This window comes from Dermacentor albipictus, chromosome 1 (assembly GCF_038994185.2).
Source record: "Dermacentor albipictus isolate Rhodes 1998 colony chromosome 1, USDA_Dalb.pri_finalv2, whole genome shotgun sequence".
NCBI classification, from domain to species: Eukaryota; Metazoa; Arthropoda; class Arachnida; order Ixodida; family Ixodidae; genus Dermacentor; species Dermacentor albipictus.
Window position 1 is genome coordinate 444,456,695 of NC_091821.1, and position 20,358 is coordinate 444,477,052.

General features: G+C 43.9%; 1 protein-coding gene across 1 annotated transcript; it reads right to left on the bottom strand.

Annotated features, from left to right (window-relative positions):
* Positions 1–742: 742 nt before the first annotated feature.
* LOC139059171 (uncharacterized) lies at positions 743–19,406 on the bottom strand. Its single transcript, XM_070537183.1, has 4 exons — positions 18,761–19,406; positions 11,430–11,687; positions 2,523–2,583; positions 743–1,152 (listed from the first exon to the last, which is right to left on the bottom strand). Exons 1-4 carry the CDS (start codon positions 19,400–19,402, stop codon positions 917–919), a joined length of 1,197 nt encoding a protein of 398 aa, XP_070393284.1. The 5' UTR covers positions 19,403–19,406; the 3' UTR covers positions 743–916.
* Positions 19,407–20,358: the final 952 nt, after the last annotated feature.

Genomic DNA, 20,358 nt, shown 5'->3' on the forward strand with positions numbered 1-20,358 from the left:
TGAAACTCTATGGTCTGTTAAAAGCGATCTTGAAAATATTATTCAGGCAAAAAACGTACCGCTAAAGAAGAAAATCAAGTCAATCCATCAGAACAGAGACTACTGTTTTTAGCTTTGAATCTCCCTTTCTCAGACGACAACTTATGTTGGCAGTGCGCCCCGCCGTCTAGCAAAAGCCTTTGTGCGTACATATCTACTCACTTAAGTATAGTACTCTGAATGCCGCAAATAGCACGTATGAAAATAGCCTTTAACAGGCTTTGCGATCACCAGGCAGGCAGCTTCGTATCCCAGAGAGCAAATCTAGAACTTGCAAGTTTTCCCTTGAATTTGCTGACGAGCACCACGGAGTGGCTTCTATCAGAATTGGAATGCACGAATCTTGTGGCCGCTCCACTTGGGAGCCGGTATTCGCATGGTGCTGCGGCAATTAGTTACGAGCACAAGATATCGCCAAACATAAGTAAGGTTGTTAACAGCACACATGTTAAGTTGCTGTACACTTCCGCAAACAAGCTTGGTAGCCTTTTCCAAAAAGTCAATCTAGAGACTGAGACTAAAAGTAGCTGCGAAAAAATAGAACATATGCAGTAGTTAGATGAGTGCTGCTATAACGTTGTTGCAATAATTTTTCTTTACTGTGGAGGTTGTTATGACAGAGAAACAGGGCGTTCAGTGAACGATCACATGCGCGAACACTTAAAAAAGACCAGTAAGCAAGCAATAGATGGCTACCTGTGAATGCATTGCTTTGATTGTTGCTGTGAACGCCGCTCTTTATAATGATTGAACGAAGGGGACAAAATACCATGATGAGAATAGAGGACCTCTAAGCGAAGCGTTCTAACTCCCAAAAAGTGGCGGCACAGGCGTAACCTACACATCCACTTCACTTCGAAAGGAAATATTTCTCAAATTAGAGTAATTTTGTTCCAATACTTCCACGCAGGCTCCTGTCGCGTCTTTTCTGTTCTTCTGGTCGGTCGGTCGGTGGGTCGGTGGGTCGGTCGGTCGGTCGGTCGGTCGGTCGGTCGGTCGGTCGGTCGGTCGGTCGGTCGGTCGGTCGGTCGGTCGGTCGCATGAACGCCCATTGGTTGTTCAGTGTCGACTCTGCTTCCCTCTGTGACATCCTGCTCATTTGCGCGGTTGCTGCTGAAAAATTAAGTTTTCAGAAAATCGCAGTTAGGCACTGCTTTTCAGGAGCCACCCAGCCCTAATATGAAAAGATTTGTTCAACACTTTCTTACGACCGACACCATAAATGTATTTCTCTTCCTTGCCATAAACGGGGTGATTTCCCGATGCAGAGGAATCTGGGAAAAACTTCCACTTTGTCTTCCTTGAGCTACGTGATAATGCCATGAAATCCTTCGCAACCTTACAAATGCCAGGACGACCTGTAAGACTGCGACGTAATTACAAGCTACTTAGAAGTAAAAGTACAATGATATACGCACGTAATGAGGCCCTAACAATTGCTGCATGACTGGTTACTATTTGACCACAGATATTCTGCACGCGATCTTTTTCAGATGCTCTATACAAATACAGAGGCTGCCTTATTTCGTATGAGCCTACCCAGAAACACGCAGACGACGTGCGAATCCAATTTCACCACTTTGTACACATGGTGAATGCAACGCCTGCTCTCCTAGAGCAAACCTACAAGTCATTCGTGCAGCCAACAGTCCGTCCTACAGCCTCTGTTAAAGTTCCAACAATCAGTCTACTAAAAACGTGGATATAAAAACGCATCTACGCCACTTTGTCCTTATGCACCATTAGTAAACGTGAGTCGCAGGCTCTTCATCTGTTGTAAAGAAAAAAAAAACGGGCTAAGCATAGACACGTGCATACGGGAGATACAAACTGTGAAACGCTTGCACCGTTTTATAAATTAGCTAAGCCTTGGTGAAGAATTTGGATAAAAAGGTAACAAGAACACGTGAACGCATCGCCCACTCAATTACTTTTCCCCATGCTCGCTCTGCGAGGTCTTTTTTTTTTACACGTCGACAGCATCTCATGGCCTTTGAATTGTTTCAGTCTTGGACAAAGTCTTCCTATTGTATCTAGCATCTCAAAAGGCCAAGTGACTGAACAAGGGCGGAGAAGAAAGTATGCAAGCGAAATTACAGTAATGTTTGCCTCTCAGTACGGCTAGACACTTCTTTCTCAGAGACCCTGAAACTCAAGAGCTTGCGCGTTAGATGTGCGCTGAAAACAAAGCAACGCTGTCGTGTTTCCTGGTTACAGCGCGCAAAAAGATGAGGCGTGCGACCAAGAAGTTTTTGAACAAAAGAAGCGGAAAAAAAGACAATGTCCTCCCTGTCGCAATAATTGGCGCGCTGAACGTCTGACGTGCTTGCTTGCTCTGAATTCCTATCGTTTTTTTTTATTTGCAGTTATATTATTCGCGCATCAAGACTGTTCAGAGCAGAGCTGTTGTCAACAATGTACACGTCTTCCTATTAACTTCCTCAGCTGCTTGCTTGTGATATATTGAGAGCCAAGTTCCTTACTTTGACAGCGCCTGCAGAGACAGTTATGTTGCTTTTTCCACGTCTCTGAGGGCGTTTCTTTCTGGAAAAAAATTTCGTTGAAGAACGTATGGAGGCAGGCTCGAGATACTTACTTTGGTTGCAATGGTACGCTGACAAAGATTCTACTTTGTTCTTCCATTATATAGAAGTCTTTGTTCAGTTCACATCAGGGAAAAGAAACTCTGATGTCTGCAGTATCTTCGAACTTACAAATTCATTATCCTTGTTTTCTTCTTCCTTAATTTTTGGGAGATTAGAATGTAGCATGGTTTATCCCCCTTCTGCCCCCGCTACAACACTGTTTACAATTTCTTCATGAAATCTCAGTGTGGGTGCAAAAAAAAAAAATCAATCTTGTCATATGTGTAGCAGTCCTCAGAAACTCGAAAAAAAGAAGCAGAATAGGCTAACAAAAGATATGCTGCAATTGCAACTACCTTTTATTTTGAAAAACCAGATATATAATAACTCCCCACCATGTGCAACAAATGAACCGGGGATTGGATTTACCTTACGGTCTAGCACGAGAACAAAACATTCGGTCTGAAGAACATACGGAGGCAGGCACAAGATATTTACTTTAGTTTCATCGGTACGTTGCCAAAGTTTCTACTCTATCCTTCAACTATATGGAAATCCTTGTTCAGTTCACTTGAGGGACACGAAACTCTGATGTCTGCGGCCTGTCTTCGAACATACAAATGCATTGTCCTAGTAGCAGTTTCTGTGGCATGACTTGTGGAGTACCCAAGCGAACTTGTTTTCGAGTACTCTAGAGTGTGGACCTCATTATTGATTACAAAAGTAGCCGCCACTTTTACAAGGTTCCAGCAACTCATTACGTACATTTAGTTGAATAAGGGAAAAGTATGTTCACCTGCTGCCATTTACGACCTGAGAATACCTACCGTGCATTCGTACAGCGGTAATTAAAGGTGTCTGGAAGAGATCTTTGTTTTGAAGTGGTTATTATACGTGTTTATTATTCTTATTATTATTTATGTTGTTGTGTTTGTCGTCAACAAGACAGAAGCAAGCAACGCTGGACATGGTTATTGATATGCGAGGCGAGCGCAGAATGCGAGCTGTTGGCGTCGATACTATTGTCTTACCACGACAGCGTTGAGGGCCCCGTGCCGCAAAAAAATCCGATGACGATCTCAAATGTCTCTTAGCAACAAAGCATTCCGAACTGCAACCACGCAGGCCGTTTGCCTGGCGCACATGTGTTAATGGACTAATTGAACTCCTCAAAGTAAATACGTAAGAAAAATTCTAAAGGATGACGTAAACACAAACTACATGCATGCTAGTATCGGTGCTTAATTCGAATGTACGAGTAAACACAATTCTGTTACACGGAAACTCAAGCGAAAACCCTTTTTCTGAGCGGCTCGGCCCGATTGGTTTCTTGCAACATCATGGCGCTCGCTTCTTTGAAACTGCAAGAAAGCTGCGGTTGCCGAAAAGCGTGACAAGCAGTCAGGGATCCTTGAAATCTATCATCTTACACTATTAAAGACGAAGCTTAAGCGTCCTCCAAATTTTTCGTTTATGCTGCACTGGTTCTTCTCAAGAATAAATTACCCTATAATAGTGGCTGAGGTGCCGTTCAAGCTTCGAACTCGGAAACCAAATGTTGCGCACAGCTCCAGCAATGCCTGTTGGGAACCAACCCACAAGTTTCCGTGCAATCGCCGCGGCCGGCGTGCTTCGCCAGTGTAATCCAGTTTTTTTTACCCGAACCGATGATGAGGACATAGAAGATTGGTTCTTGTCGTCTGAATGGGTGAGCACGCAAAACATCTGCAATGATACCACAAATCTGAAAGAAGTCCTTTTCTACCTTACAGACAGCGCTAGCCTTTGTTTTCATAACCACGAGTCTGATTTGAGCAATTGCACACATTTCAAGATAAGATCGTAGAAGTGTTTAGCCTCCCCACAATGCTCAAGCTCGAAGTCTAAAAACGCCTACGTGGTCGTGTGCAGCAGCAGGGCGAAAGTTCTTGCCACACTACGGACAACCGGTCGGTCGGTTACGCTTGCGCAATTTCAGGTAATGTTGCGCAAGTCTGCCGTGGCAGCTTCACCTGGGTCTCGAGTGCAGAAAGATTTCCGGACTAAGCCTTCCCGATGGCCTGTCGCACCTTCCACCTGAAGTCTACCCATGTGACGTCTAGCACCCTCCCGATTCTACTTCTTGACTTCCCGTCACTACCCCCCTCACGCCGCCATTCTCTTCACCTGTGGATCACCAGCCCGCTGCTATTGATGCGGAAATGTAACTCCCACAGTTCCTGAATTATGAAGTGCTTCATTGTCCACATGTGGGATCCCCCGCTTTCCTCCTGCCAATGTTATTGAAGTGTTTGTTGAACGTGTAGGAATTTTTGCACCCGTGTATGGCGGTGACGTGCATCCTCTTCTCCAAATAGACAACGCCCACGAGTAGGTTCAAAGTACTTAATTATTTTCTTCCATGTACTTGCACTCGAGCCATCGGGCATTCGTAATGGTAGATTGTTATCTTCCAAAAGCGGCATTTATCACTCCGGTTGGCTTGCATGAATTTACAGTTATGCAATTCGGACTTTGCAATGCACCTGCGAAATTTGAGGGAATTATGGGTAGAAGCTTACGTGGCCTGGAGTGGAAGATGCATCTGCGTGATCGGATGGTGTCGTCGTGTTTTACCTTGGTTTCAGGACGCATCTCAATCATCTACGCATGATTCTCCTCTGCCTGAGAAACACCTGTCATATACTTATCCTGAATAAATGTCATATCGAGGCACGCCGGCTCACTGCTGGGTCACGTCGTCTCAAAATTGGAATTATTTCCGACCCTTAAAATATCCATACTGTTCACGAGTTCCCGAAGCCATCTACCGTAAAAGAACTTAGGAGCGCTGTGAGTTGTGCTCATATTGTTGCCATCATAGCCTGCTTAAACTGTTGCGGGCTGGCACTGGCGACCTATCTCACTGGACACAGTGACAACAGATGTCTAACAAGCCTGCAATGGAGCCTTTACGGCCATGCACCCTGTGCTTACTTTGCCAGCGATTGCTTTTGCCGAAATACATATGAAAGCCAATGGTGTTAGTCTTCGTGCAGTTCTCGCAATACAAGCCAGGCTTCCGGGAACATGTTGGTTCCTAGGCGAGCAGCTTCGTCACCAAGGCGAAAGCTAATTACTTGGTCACCGAAAAACAGCGTCTCGCGAGTGCTTCGGCATTAGGCATATCTAGTCATTATTTGTACGCCCAGACTTTCGACATGGTGGGATGCCACTACGCACTCTGTTGACAGGCTTCCCGCAAGAATCCCTCTGGTTCCTTGGTTGTAGGATTCCTTTTTACAACATTTCGACATTCGCGTCGTTTATCTGTCCGGGTGCTATGAATCTGACATGGATGCGTTCTCTTGATCCCCCGCGAAGTCCAACAACAAATCCGCCTCCCAGCACCAACTTACCTCTGGCTACTCTCGCAATCTACTCTCGCTCATTGACCTGGAGAGGCAAAGCAGAAGAGTGGGTCTAAAAATTATTCTGCAGAAAACTAAAGTAATGCTTAACAGTCTCGGAAGAGAACAGCAATTTACAATAGGCAGCGAGGCACTGGAAGCCGTAAGGGAATACAACTACATAGGGCAGGTAGTGACGGCGGATCCAGATCATGAGACGGAAATAATCAGAAGAATAAGAATGGGCTGGGTTGCGTTTGGCAGGCATTCCCAGATCATGAACAGCAGGTTGCCATTATCCCTCAAGAGAAAAGTATATAATAGCTGTGTCTTACCAGTACTCACCTAGGGGTAGAAACTTGGAGGCTTACGAAAAGGGTTCTACTCAAATTGAGGACCACGCAACGAGCTATGGAAAGAAGAATGATAGGTGTAACATTAAGGGATAAGAAAAGAGCAGATTGGGTGAGGGAACAAACGCGAGTTAATGACATCTTAGTTGAAATCAAGAAAAAGAAATGGGCATGGGCAGGACATGTAATGAGGAGGGAAGATAACCGATGGTGATTAAGGGTTACGGACTGGATCCCAAGAGAAGGGAAGCGTAGCAGCAGGCGGCAGAAAGTTAGGTGGGCGGATGAGATTAAGAAGTTTACAGGCACGGCATGGCCACAATTAGTACGTGACCGGGGTTGTTGGAGAAGTATGGGAGAGGCGTTTGCCCTGCAGTGAGCGTAACGAGGCTGATGATGATGATGATGACTCTCGCAATCGCAAACATGTCCTCAACGCAAAAAAACCCTGGGTCACATCCTCCGTAGAATTTCTCGCCTCCCTTTCAACCACTGCGTATCCCAGTGCGCTTCGCCACAAAGGTTAGCATTTCGCACTGCAGGTTACTTTCTTTAATTATTTTAGTTGTTTGAGAGTTTATCAGAAAGCTGCTGCTCATGACCTCATACTACCAACCATGTATGTGTACGTGCATAATTGGATATCTCTTGGATGGGCCTTAGTCCTGCAGTAGGCCAATTCGGGCTGAATAATAACAATTTTTTTATAAATTACTATTATATTATTTGTTATAGGCGTACAAAGAGTTCCTTGTATGATCGCGGCAAAATAAATGCAGTCATAACGCAGTTCTTTAAAATTTTATGCGGTGGATTAGTAAAAATTAAATCGGGTCTCGCAACCGCGAACAAACCTCGGTTAATTTTTTTGTGCATATAAAAAATCAAACGCAGCGCATTTATTTGGAAATACGATGCAGCCATGTGGGCGCACCTTCACGCTCTGTAAAATTGGCTCTGCAGCGGAGCCAGATTGCCATTCTTCCTAGCTTGGTGGCATGAGGGTTGTGCAGTCTGGCACTAGCGTTCCTGGTGAGCAGCTGTGCGCGTACCACATCGTGGTGCGTGCAGTAGTCCGAACGGAACACACAGTACAGTTCGTGTTAAAAGCGCTTATGTCTTCCTTTTCGAGCGGCGTCCAGTTATTATTATTATTTTTATTATTATTTATTCATACTGCAGGCCAACATACTGGCCCATGCAGGAGGGGTAATACAGTTGACAAGGTAATAACAATGCAACAAAGATAATAAAAAATGTATATATAAACACTGCATGAAAATGATGCATCCCATAGCCACGTTACAAAGATCACAATGCTTCCCTTAGCACAGTGACTACAACAAAGTAATCGCACATTTGAATTTATATGTGGATCAAAACGCTGTGCCAAACAACAATCAGACACTAAACATAACTAAATACTGGAAATTTCACATATGAAAACGAGAAAAATAGTGAAAACATTTGTGTTCATGGTTGTGGTATTTTATGTGAAAAATAGTTCTCCAACGCAATTGTGAAGTTCCACGATTGAAGTACTTCAACAGGGAGAGAATTCCATTCGTTTGTAGTACGCGGATAAAAACTATTCATGTGAGATTTTGTTTTAGCAAATAATGGCGTAAGGGAAAAGTTGTGTCTGTGTCTTGTTTTTCGTGCATTAAGAGGCGTTACATATTGAGGTATTTGAAGCCCGGTTTTTCCATTTATGATGTTATGTAAAAACTGGAGACGACTAACTTTGCACCTGTGTTCTAGTGAAGCATTAGTAAGGACGGGGAATCCTCTCTTTTATATATTCCAAAGATAAATCTAATGGCCTTCCTTTGTACACGTTCCAAATTCATGATGTCCTTTTTGGTATGAGGATCCTATACAACCGCTGCGTATTCAAGTTTCGATCGCACGAATGTGTATATGCTAAAATTCTTGTGTTTACCGGTGCCTTTTTAGGTTCCTTTTCAAGAACCATAATTTCCGCAAAGCCGCTGAACATGTAAGGGAAATATGGTCTGACCAGGAGAATCTGTTAGTGAATGTGACGCCTAAGTATTCGTATTGTTCGACGTCAGTTATTTTTGTGTCGTTTAGAACATAGGAAAATATACTAGGTTCCTCTTTTCTTGTTACTCGCAGCAAGGCTGTTTTATGTGCGTTTAATTCCATGCCCCAAAGTTTGCACCAATTGGAAATTGCCATGACCGATTTCTGCAAGCTTGCGTGATCGTTTCGTGAAGCGATTTTTTTAAATATGACGCAGTCATCCGCAAATAGATTGACATGCACATCATCGGGGATAGCGTCTATTATGTCATTAATATAGATTAAAGATAAAAGCGGTCCTAATACGCTGCCTTGCGGTACACCTGAAGTTACCTGACGGACACTTGAGAAACAATTATTAATTTCTACAAACTGCTGCCTGGGTCGGAGATAGGCTTGGATCCATGATATAATATTTTATGGAAGACCAATGCACTCGAGCTTGTAGACAAATTTTCCGTGGGCTACCTTATCGAACGCTTTGCTAAAATCTAAAAAGAGCATGTCAACTTGTCCGGACGAGTCAAGTACTTCGGAGATTTCATGAACTACTGACACAAGCTGAGTTGAAGTCGATAATCCCTTTCTGAACCCATGCTGTAGTGGGGATAGGACATTGTGATCTGTCAAAAACTGACGAATAAAGCCTGCAACAATGCGCTCCAATAATTTGCTGCATGTGCTTGTAATAGAAACAGGACGATAATTTGACACTGTGAGGTGATCGCCCTTTTTATGAATTGGGACAACTCTTGCCTTACGCCAATCTGATGGTATCTCTGCTATGTGTAAGGATAATTTGAAAAAATCTGTTAAGAACACACATATCTGTTCCGCATACCTTCGTAAAAACGCATTCGGAAGCTTGTCACGGCCTGCAGATTTCCTAACTTTGATATTAAGACCATTTCCAAGGCACCTTCTCGGGAAATCGTTATATCATGCAAGACAGATCTATTTGTATTGGACCGTTCGAAATCATCAAGGTCCGAGAATGCACTGCCGAAGTAATCATTAAAATGCTCAGCAATCATGTGTGCGTCTTCAATAATTTTACCTATAATGTTTATTTTATATTCTGCCTCTTTTGACTGACTTAAATAGCGCCAAAATATTTGTGCAGCATTTGAAATGATATCAGCAAGACTATGACTGAAGCATCTTCCTCACGCTGCTTCCACTTTTCCCAGTAATTCATTTTTTAATTGTGTGACTTGCGAACTTCTTGTTTTTTTTTGTTTTCGTTTCATTCTTTTAAGCTTCCGCCTAGTTTGAATGATATCTCTGTTGATCCAAGGGTTTGATGGATGTTTCTTGACCGCCTTCAATGGAATAAATCTTTCAATACAATAAGTAACAGTCTCCCTGAACCTTTGCCATGAAAGCTCGACATCATCCTGGACAATGTTAAGGTGCAGGTCCAAGTAATCAATAATCGATTCATCATGTGCTTTAACATAATCCCTAATCTGTGTGTCTTTTCGGGGTAGTCCGACATTATTCACGGTCATCGGTGGCGAAAAATAAATCAGTTTATGGTCGGAAATGCCAGTTTCTATTTCGACAGTTCCTTTGCCAAAAACTTCGCTGAGGAATAAGAGGTCAAGAATATTCCCTCCTCGAGTACATACGCTGACAACCTGCTGAAGACTGAAAGTTAGCATGATATCAATGAGTAAGTCAGAGGAAAGACTGTGTCCGTAACTCCAATTTTGCCATTCTACTTGTGGGAGATAAAAATCACCAGTAATTAATAAGTTTTTTTCTCTATATTTCAAAAGGTGATCATATAACTGTTGCATAAAGTGATCATCAGCATTTGGTGTCGGATACACGGAACATAATATGAATGGCACACCCTAAACAGAGACAATCAAAAACAAACTTTCATGATTATCTATCTGATCTAATTTCCTTCAACAACACTATTCTTTGCAATAACTGCGACGCCACCACCTCGGGAGGACTTATCTTTTCTAAACAGCTGATGGTTTGGCGAAACGATTTCATCATCATTTACCCCGTCGTGCAACCAAGTTTCTGATATAACACACACATGAGGATCGTATACTAGTAAAATATCTTGCAGTTTCTTTATTTTGTTGAATATACTTTGGGCATTTAGTGAAAGCAGCCAAAACTGCTTCGACTGTGACTGCTAGTAGGTGTAGTTTGGTCGCAATTATGTGCTCTCTTTTTTCTTTGCAATGAGTTTCCGTGTGTGCTGTACGTCATCCCAATAGAACAAGTCATCAACGTCAATCTTATCATGAATAAGCCTAACTTTTCTTCCGTTGTCTTTTTCTTCCTTCGCACTGCTCCAGAGCAGACGGCGCTTGCGCAGCGTGTCTGCACAATATTCGTTTTGCGACGATATGCCTGTTCCCTTCAATTTGCGTGCGTTTTTCAAGAGCGCTTGTTTTTCAGAATAATCCTGTAAGAACGCAATGACTGACCTTCGATTGGGTGCGTTCCCAAGTCTGAATTCGCACCACAGATGTACAGTTTATTCCTAACTTATCTTGAAAGACATCCCGGACAACCTTATTGCGCAGTACCGCTTCTGTTTCATTCGGATCCTCAGAAATTCCAAAAACTACCCAATTCGAACGGCGGCTGCAGTTTTCCAAATCCATAAGTTTTTCTTGTTGCGTTTTAAGTATTTCCTGTACCACAATCACAGACACATTTACTTCTTCGTTCTCGTGGTTTTTTGCTTTTGATTCAATCATACTGCCTTCCAAGTTGCTCAAACGCTTTTCAAAACCATGTATCGCTTTCTCCGTTGACTCAGGGCGTTCTTTCAAAGAAGCGATGTCTTCTCTAATTGCCTGTTGGCCACTTATTAATGACTGGAACATTTCCTCGACGGTTGGACCCGGGTTCTCCTCTATATCGCCACATACTCAGAGCTTGCAAGAATTCAAACACTCATATGCAATACTCATACACACAAGTGGGCATGGCAGTACAATCAGAAATCTATCATCACTGCGTATTGTATTATTGTAACTAACCTGTACAAGAAGAACGAGACGCATAGTCAGCGATGTGCGCCTTGCGCTTTCGCCGTGCCCACTGGCAAGTCCATCGTTTGGTGCTGCCTTTATAGAAGTTGAATCTGCTGACGTCAGGAACCCGTGACTTGTAATCGCTGCATCATCCGTGTATGAAGGAACGCATGCAGCTTCACCGTCGATGTCGCATATTGTCGCTGTTGTACACGGCTTGACTGAAGGTGCAGTAAGCAAGCTGGCTGATGACAGGAACAAAGCCTGTACAAGAAAAACGAGACGCATAGTCAGCGATGTGCGCCTTGCGCTTTCGCTGTGCCCACTCTAAGTTGGACACTTAGCGTCAGTAGCGGCATTCCTCGTCGATGAGACGCCGTCCGAGGAGTTCCCGAGTGAAGCTAAACCTTGGTACCGCCTTAGATGCTTAGCCGTTCTGGAGAACCTGCCAAACTTTACCTTCGCCTTATGGCGAAGTTGAAATTAAGAACGAGGTGATGGTCTGGGGAGTCGTCAACATGGAGACGATGACAACAACTGCTCTTACCTTTGCTGTAACAGAGAGAACACTTGAACTGCTGCAAGTTCCACTTCGAAATAATGATTGTTATGGTTATATATTATCTCCTTACTATGATGCCACCCGAATAACTGAGCGGATAACTAAATGACTGCGTATAGAAGCCTAACATTGTTAACCTTGAACCTCGGTTGCTCTGTGAAAGCAGTTGAGGCGTAAGGGTGATTCTATTATTGGGCGAAGCGAAAGCAGACGTAATGAATGAAAAACACCACGATACACTCAAGAAAAGGTACAAAAAGTAATTATTACCTATGTTGATTTCTGTAGCCTCCCTCCGTTTTCTGTGTTGGTTTAGCGTCATGACCAATATTGGACAAACCACTATAGCAGAGCGGTATGCTTTTCTTACTTCTTAGAGTAAATATGGGACATCTAAAAACAAGAAGGCTTCGCGATGCCGCAGAAAGTTAATGAGAGAGTTTGCTCATAGCCAAACAACTTTTTTGTTCATATTTAAACCAGCGCCAAAAAAAGAAAAAAAAAACAGGGACAAGGGAGTACACAGGACGAGCGCTGACTGCCAACAATACCTTTATTGGAGCCTGCGCAAATATATACAACTTTCAACGGACATAAAGAGGGTGGAAGAAGAATGGAAAGGCGAGTCATCGTCGGTCAACTCCTGCTGCGCGTGCTTCAGTAACATTAAACAATATAAAAGTAACCATAACATGGTGGACACAGCCCAAACTGATTAACTTCTAAGGAACTTAAGTTCTTTATCACAAAGTGCTATGGAAGGGGAACTAACACAGGTGGCTCCTAACTGACACATTTAAAACATCTCAAAGATTTCTCTGGCCATCTGATTGCTGCACCTTTTCAACACACGTGGGTCGTCAAGGAGTGGTGAACAGCCACACTTTGCACAATGAACAGCCAGAGAACTGCCAGTCTTAATCTTGACACAGTGATCATTCCAGGCCTCCTCCTGCTTATCAGACTTGTCGCAGCCCATACTGCCACCTCAACTGTGGTTGCGGCACACGCGAGCTCTCCTTTTCAATCCTCCGACATGTTATCAGGCATGCGACGCAGTTGGCGAAGCGAGCGGAGGCGAACGCAACGATGAGGAACGCGATGTGACGAGGAACACGGTGTGACGAAGAGCGTGGCGTGACGCCATGTGCCTCCTCGGAGCACCGCCGCGGCAAAATCGCAAGTTCGCGGCCAGTATAGCTTTCGCTTTAGAAGTATTGAGCTATTTAGCTGTTGCTAAGACCTATGTTTTGTCCTCCATGACCTAAACTAACGTGGATTAAAACGCTGTACTCTTTTTCAGAAGCGTTCTCTCTTTTGTGTGCTTTGCCTCCGTAGCTTTCCCTTCATAACCACAGAAAGTTGTGCACGAGTAAAACTCAATTCAAGCATGCTGTCACGCGCCCACAAGACAACATGAACGGATCTTATTCGATGACCGCTGAAACGAGCTGTCAAAACGCTGCTGTCAAACGGGACAAAAGCAGCGAGCGAATTGACCTTCGTGCAGCCGCTCGCATCAAAGCAAACTACGCCTTTTAATTAGAGCGTAGCGTGGACTCCAGGCGGCCGGGAGCGCGCCGTCACCTGGACCAGTTTGGAAAATTTATAATGTAATGTACAGCCTCAAAGTCGAATGTATTTCTCCTGGTTCCATGCGTTTGGGAAGAGAGTTTTGCGCTACTACTGAGGATACTTTTCTTTTGCTTTTACGATCGTATCAAATGGTCTTAGTCGTTCACAAATGCACTCTTCAAAACGAATCACAATATGACACGTTGTCTTTGTGGCTGATTTCATAGAAGGAACTACGTGAACAGCGGCATGGTCCTAAGAAATATTACAGAAGTGTAATTTTTCATGTGTAATAAGCTTACAAAAGTATTACAGCAAAATATGGCATGTTGATGCCTGCGATTTCCTTATTGCTGTTGTCATGCGCATGGTCATTAGGGATGCCGTTGTTGCGGCCGTTTGTTCCAGTCAACGCGCCCGTGGGAGTATTTGTTCTGCTCTATCTACCGGTTACTTCACTTGTTTCTTCTTCCTGGGCTTCCTTCTCGGCTGCATTCTAAGCTGTTCGTGGTATTTCTAATATCTCTTCTCCACGTTGGTGATACAACCAATGTTTCTTAACAAAACAATGTGGATTCAAGTAAGTGATAGTAGGCCAACAACATCTGTGTCGAACACGCGTATCGCAAAATGTGGGAGCTTTTCTAAAAAGTAATAGTAAGAAAGAGTACATATTGAATGAAAATTTGTTGCCACGGTAAGGTGCGTGTATCTGAGGTATTCTGCACAAAAAAACACTCAGAAGTTGCTTATGGAAGCCTGGAATTTCGGTTGCATGTTGATCAGTGGATTCCATTTTGTCAAGAGGGGAGTTTCGTCTGAAACATCGCCAAGACAGTCGCAACAATAGTTAAAAACAGAATAAGCGCTGAATAGAATTCGGAGTCGCTAGCGGAGTCGCTGGGAAAGAAAGACAGGCAGGTTAGCCAGTGTAAGTGCCTGCTGGCTACCCTCTGGTAGAAAAAACGGTAAAGATAATAAAAGGGGAAAGAAGGAACAAAAAGATAAAGTGAGAAAAATCCACACAATAATGCGATGCTACGCTCCAGAACTTCCAAATTCGGTCGTACAATCCGTAAGCCCTTAAGAACTTGAGCAGAGCCCTTACGGTCTGGGGTGCCGAAGAAATCCAGGTATTATTTATTTATTTATTTATTTAGCAATACTGTAAGCCTTTTACAGGCTCATACAGGAGTGGGTCACAATCAAAACAACGAAACAATGTTGGTCAAAATAGACGGCAATGAAACACGCCAATTATTACAATTGAGAAGATATAACACGCGAAAAAAAACGACAGACTAAAGCAATTAGTACAAGGCATATAATACAGGGAAGTGGTAAGAGCTACGAACAATTAAGTAGAAGGCAATGAAACACGCCAATTATCACAATTGAAAGATATAACACGCGAAAAAAAACGACAGACTAAAGCAATTAGTACAAGGCATATAATACAGGGAAGTGGTAAGAGCTACGAACAATTAAGATGTGGCGGGAAACGGCCAAAACACAGTTGGTCAACACAACGTTGTAGCGAAGCAGTACATAATCGGAAACAGACCTAATCATAAAAAAGTTCACGTATCTTGGTTGCAAATACTTCAATGGAGTCAACTTGTGCAATTGGTTCCGGCAGACGGTTCCAGGCTTCAATTGCAGATGGAAAAAAAGAATATTTAAATGTGTTGCAACGCGCAGAAAACTGCCTGATGCACTTACGGTGATTTGTTCTTTCGGAATGTTGGAAGGGTGGCCTAATGTACTTTGTTTTATCAATATTTATGTGCCCGTGATAAAGAAGGAAAAGAAACTTCAAGGCAGCGATACGCCGTCCTGATATTAGCGTCGGGATATGTGCTTGTTCACGTAAAGCAGTGACGCTGTCGTATGGAGAGTATCTGGAATAAATGAAACGAAGTGCCATGCGCTGTATTCTATCAAGTTTATCAATGAGGTAAGACTGCTGCGGGGACCATACAATGCTGGCATACTCAAGTATTGGTTGAACGAGGGTTTTATACGCAGTTAATTTGACATCGGATGGTGCTGTTGCCAATTTCCGACGTAAGAAATTGAGCTGCTTAAATGCCTTTGCACATGTGATGTCAATATGAGTGTCCCATTTGAGCGAGCTTGAAAATGTCACACCCAAATATTTTACAGTATCTGATCTTATTATAGCCGTGCCTCTTATGTTGTAAGTGAACATATTAGGTACCTTTTTATGTGTAAAAGTGATGCATGCTGTTTTACTGATGTTTAACTTCATTCCCCACCTATCACACCAATCTGCAATGCTGTTTAGTGAGGTGTTTAGTTTAATTTGATCATCCACAGACCGAACAGTTGTGTAGACAACACAATCATCTGCAAAAAGACGTACGGTTACGTTAGGCTCAACACATGATGGGATGTCGTTGACATACACAAGAAAGAGCAATGGCCCCAGCACGGACCCCTGTGGCACACCAGAAAAGACTTCAAGGCTCTCTGACTCATTATTGTTTACTGATACAAATTGGGATATGAGTGCGAGGTATGATGCTATCCACGCAACAGTGTTAGATGCAATTCCAATAAGTTTAAGTTTTTCGATCAGTTCACAGTGAGGCACGCGATCGAAGGCTTTGGAGAAATCGATGAATATGGCGTCTCCTTGTAGTCCGGAATTAATTATCTCTGCAAAGTCATGCGAAATTTCCAATAGCTGTGTCACTGTAGAAAGGCCCTTCCTGAAGCCATGCTGTTTAGGGTATATCAGGTTATTGTTTTCTAAGTAACTAATAATGGATTTGTTAATAATGTGCTCCATTAATTTGCAACAACAGCTTGTTAAAGAAATTGGTCGGTATGTGTCTATGTGCAACCTATTGCCACCTTTGGGAATCGGGATTACTTTTGCGACGAGCCAGTCTGAAGGTAATGCAGCTGCTTGAAGAGACGCCGCAAAAATCCTGTGTAAGAACGGAGCCAGTTGGGCAGCAAATCTTTTTAGAAACGTATTGGAAATATTATCGGGGCCGGGCGTTTTCTTTGTGTCAATGTTCAAGAGCAGGTTCAGTATGCCTGGCTCAGCTATAACTACGTCAGGCATCGCTGGATCAGATCCAAACGAAACATCACTTGGACGGGGAGAGCGTGTGAACACGGATTGGAAATGGGCATTAAAAGCGTTAGCAATAGTGTGTGCATCATGGGTAGGAACACCTGCGATTTCAATTTCTACTATTGGGTTTTCAGGTTTTGACAGATAGCGCCAGAATTTGTGCGGCTGATTGTGCATGAAGTTCGTCAGAGTATTCGAGAAAAAGTTATCTCTCGCCTTTTTTAATTCAAATTTCAACGCAGCCGAAAGATGCGCGATTTCCCCTGGGTTATGTTTTTTCCTGCGCATCCTTTGCACTTTTCTTTTCAAGTGGATGATACTGCGGGTAATCCAGGGTGTTTTTCTATTTGTTCGTTTACGTATTGTGGGGATAAAATTTTCTTCACAATGTTTTACGGCACCCTTAAATTTCTCCCACAATCCGTTAACATCATATGAAGGCAGTAGTGTGAAATCCTCAAACACAGTTTCTAAATAATCTATGATGCTGACGTCATCTGCTCTTCTATAATCTTTAAAATCAGTGTAAGGATGATCTTGGTGACCCGCCTGTGACGTCAGCCCAGAAAAGGTCAACAAAATCATTTTGTGATCAGAAATACCATCTTCTATGCTAATTTCTGGTTCGAAAGTGTTCGAGACAAATGCCAGGTCTAGCACTGATGCGACGCCTCCCTGCTGCCTTGTTGGATGGTTAACTAGCTGCGATAATGAGAAGCTAAACATTATTTTCAGCAGTTGGTCACAGCTTTCCTTTTCCCTAGCCCCAAACGTTAGGTTATCCCAGTCTATTCCTGCCAGATTGAAATCGCCGGTTAATATCAGCTTGGTTCTGGCATTTACCTTGGTGTGGAGGAAATCGTGCAATTGCATCATGTATTCGACGGAAGCGTTAGGACGCCTGTACACACCACCTATCAGAATAGACATTCCGCACACGTTAACGGTACACCAGATGCTTTCATGGCCAGGTATGCCCTCGTGTTTGTGAAATAAAACGCTATTTTTTATTACTAGGGCTACGCCCCCACCGCGACCGTCACGGTCTGTGCGAAGGAGGCTATAAGCCACTGGAGCTACTTCAGAGTCATGAATGTCGGGGTGCAGCCAGGTTTCGGTAATTACCATGATGTCAGGGGAGTACAACAAGACAATTTCTTCTAATTTTTCTCTTTTGTTCACAATTCTACGTGCATTAAGGCACAATAGTGTCAAGGGGCTTGTGTTTTGCGGTCATTTATCATTTCCGGGCGGAACAGCGTCATCGTCAACGTGTGCACGCTTAATCACCGTTCTTCTATTTTTCTCGCCGTCCCACGCGTACCAGCTGTTGCCAATCTTCATTTTATCAAACCGAAGGCTCACCTTTTCACCTTTCGCGCGATCAACCTGCGACGACTGCCACAATTTTTTTCGCACTTCCCGAACAGCTGGCGAAAAATCCTCAGAAATAGATATGGTATTGGTTTCCAGTTTGAAACAGTTACGAAGGACGGCAGCTTTTTCAGAGAAGTCATACAAGCGTAGTATTACTGGTCGTTCTTTGCTCTTAGCCTTTCTACCAATGCGATGAATGCGTTCGAGTGATCGCACCTCTACCCCTAGCTTTTCTTTAAATATGCTCTCCGTGACATGTTTTGCCAAGGATGTATTAGTTTCATCATTGTCTTCCTTTAGACCAAAGATGACAACGTTATTGCGGCGGCTCCGATTTTCTAGATCATCCAGTTTTTTGGCCATGTGTGACACTTCTTTCTGTACGGCCGTAATTGCTACTTCGCACTTATCAACCTTCTCCTGGTATAGTTTAAGTGATGCGAGTGCTCCTTCAATTTCTGTCAGCCTAGTCTGCACATTAAGTAACCCGGTCTGAAGAAGCGTTTGAGAGGCCTGAATTTCAGTAACCACTTTAAGAACTTCGTCAATCTTAGGCCCCGGATTTTCCTCCACATCTCCACTCAGTTGTAATAGCAAACGCACAACATGCAATGATTCACAGTAACAGCGAAAAAGACAGCCGGGGCTTGGCAGCACCACTAACCCAACAGAGCTGGTTCTCAAGCATTTAGAAAAGGACCATTTATCACCAACCTGTATGAAGACGAACAAAGGTTTGAGCATTGCGTCTCGGATGGTGCCACCAAGCCCACTGAAGTCGGCGCGCCGTTGGCTCTCAGTTTTATACGGTCTCGACATCGTCGCTGTCGTCGCCGGTGCGCAGAAGGGACGGTCCACCTCCCATGATGCCTCGGGTGGTGAGTCAGTCGACTCGACAACGTGCGGAATCAGCGCAGCGTAGGGCACGTGTAGGCATGGCACTGATGACGTTGTCGAAGGAAGATGTTCAATCAGTATCGGAAGGCCATCGCCGATGCGCACTTGCCCTTGCACGAACACCTGTATGAAGACGAACAAAGGTTTGAGCATTGCGTCTCGGATGGTGCCACCAAGCCCACTGAAGTCGGCGCGCCGTTGGCTCTCAGTTTTATACGGTCTCGACATCGTCGCTGTCGTCGCCGGTGCGCAGAAGGGACGGTCCACCTCCCATGATGCCTCGGGTGGTGAGTCAGTCGACTCGACAACGTGCGGAATCAGCGCAGCGTAGGGCACGTGTAGGCATGGCACTGATGACGTTGTCGAAGGAAGATGTTCAATCAGTATCGGAAGGCCATCGCCGATGCGCACTTGCCCTTGCACGAACACCTGTATGAAGACGAACAAAGGTTTGAGCATTGCGTCTCGGACGGTGCCACCAAGCCCACTGCAATGAGCATCCATGATAAATTCGTGTCATGTGCAAACGCACTTCTGGGTAATGCACATTCAGTGCAAACTATATTTCTTCTGAAGTTACGTTTTGTTAGACAGCAACACATTAGAGATTCCAGATTTTGTCTATTTTCAGCCATTTAGAGACCACTAACAAGAGAGAAAGAACGATGTATAGAAATTAAGGAACATTATTAGAAGCGCATCTGGTTGGACATGCTGCACAAGGGGAAAGGGAGCGATAAAATGAGAAAGAGAGTGTTAGGGGAGGGAAAACGAAAGAACGAAAAGCACGAAATAAGTAACCACGAAAGTATACAGCAGTAGCTGGCAGCACGCTTATTGGCTATCATGAAGGCCCGTAGATGTGAGGAACTAGTTTGGGAGATAGTTTCTTTTCTTTTACTCGCAGTTTCTTGGGGAGAGCTGGATCAGAACGTTTTGCCCAGTCTCATTAGCAATGGGCACATAGCTTCCCTACCGGGCCTCTAACTTCGGCAAACGAAGATAACGTGCTTGAGTGTCGCATCACAGCGGAATCTGTCGGATGTGGGACTGCCGGGTACTTGAATGGAGATGCCATAGGAGTTGGTAAATGCGACACCGAGCCAAAAATGGTAGAAGATGGCTTGTTGGCATCGCGGTGTCCCATGCGGTAGATGTAACTGTAAATCCGGCGACAACTTCTATAAACACTTAGTGAAAGCGTTCGAATCCTGCATGCGGAAGTGTACATTCACAGGACGTCGAGCGTTGTCAAGCCGCAGTGTCAGGTCCCCAAAGAATAATTTAAATTCGAACACTGTACTGATGTTTAGTTAGTGTGGCTTTGTCGGCGAGAATATTCCTGCTGGTACTGCAGTTCATATTGATCGTAATTAAAAACTATGCATACTTTGTCAGGCCGACTATTTCACTTT

Excerpts from the sequence above, each read along its gene's own strand:
- LOC139059171 (XM_070537183.1), bottom strand. The coding sequence starts at position 19,402 with ATGCTCAAACCTTTGTTCGTCTTCATACAGGTGTTCGTGCAAGGGCAA. Across the intron at positions 11,688-18,760 it reads CTTTGTTCGTCTTCATACAG|GCTTTGTTCCTGTCATCAGC; the intron begins GTTGGTGATAAA and ends TTTCTTGTACAG. Across the intron at positions 1,153-2,522 it reads TCTCTGCAGGCGCTGTCAAA|CAGCAACCGCGCAAATGAGC; the intron begins GTAAGGAACTTG and ends TTAATTTTTCAG.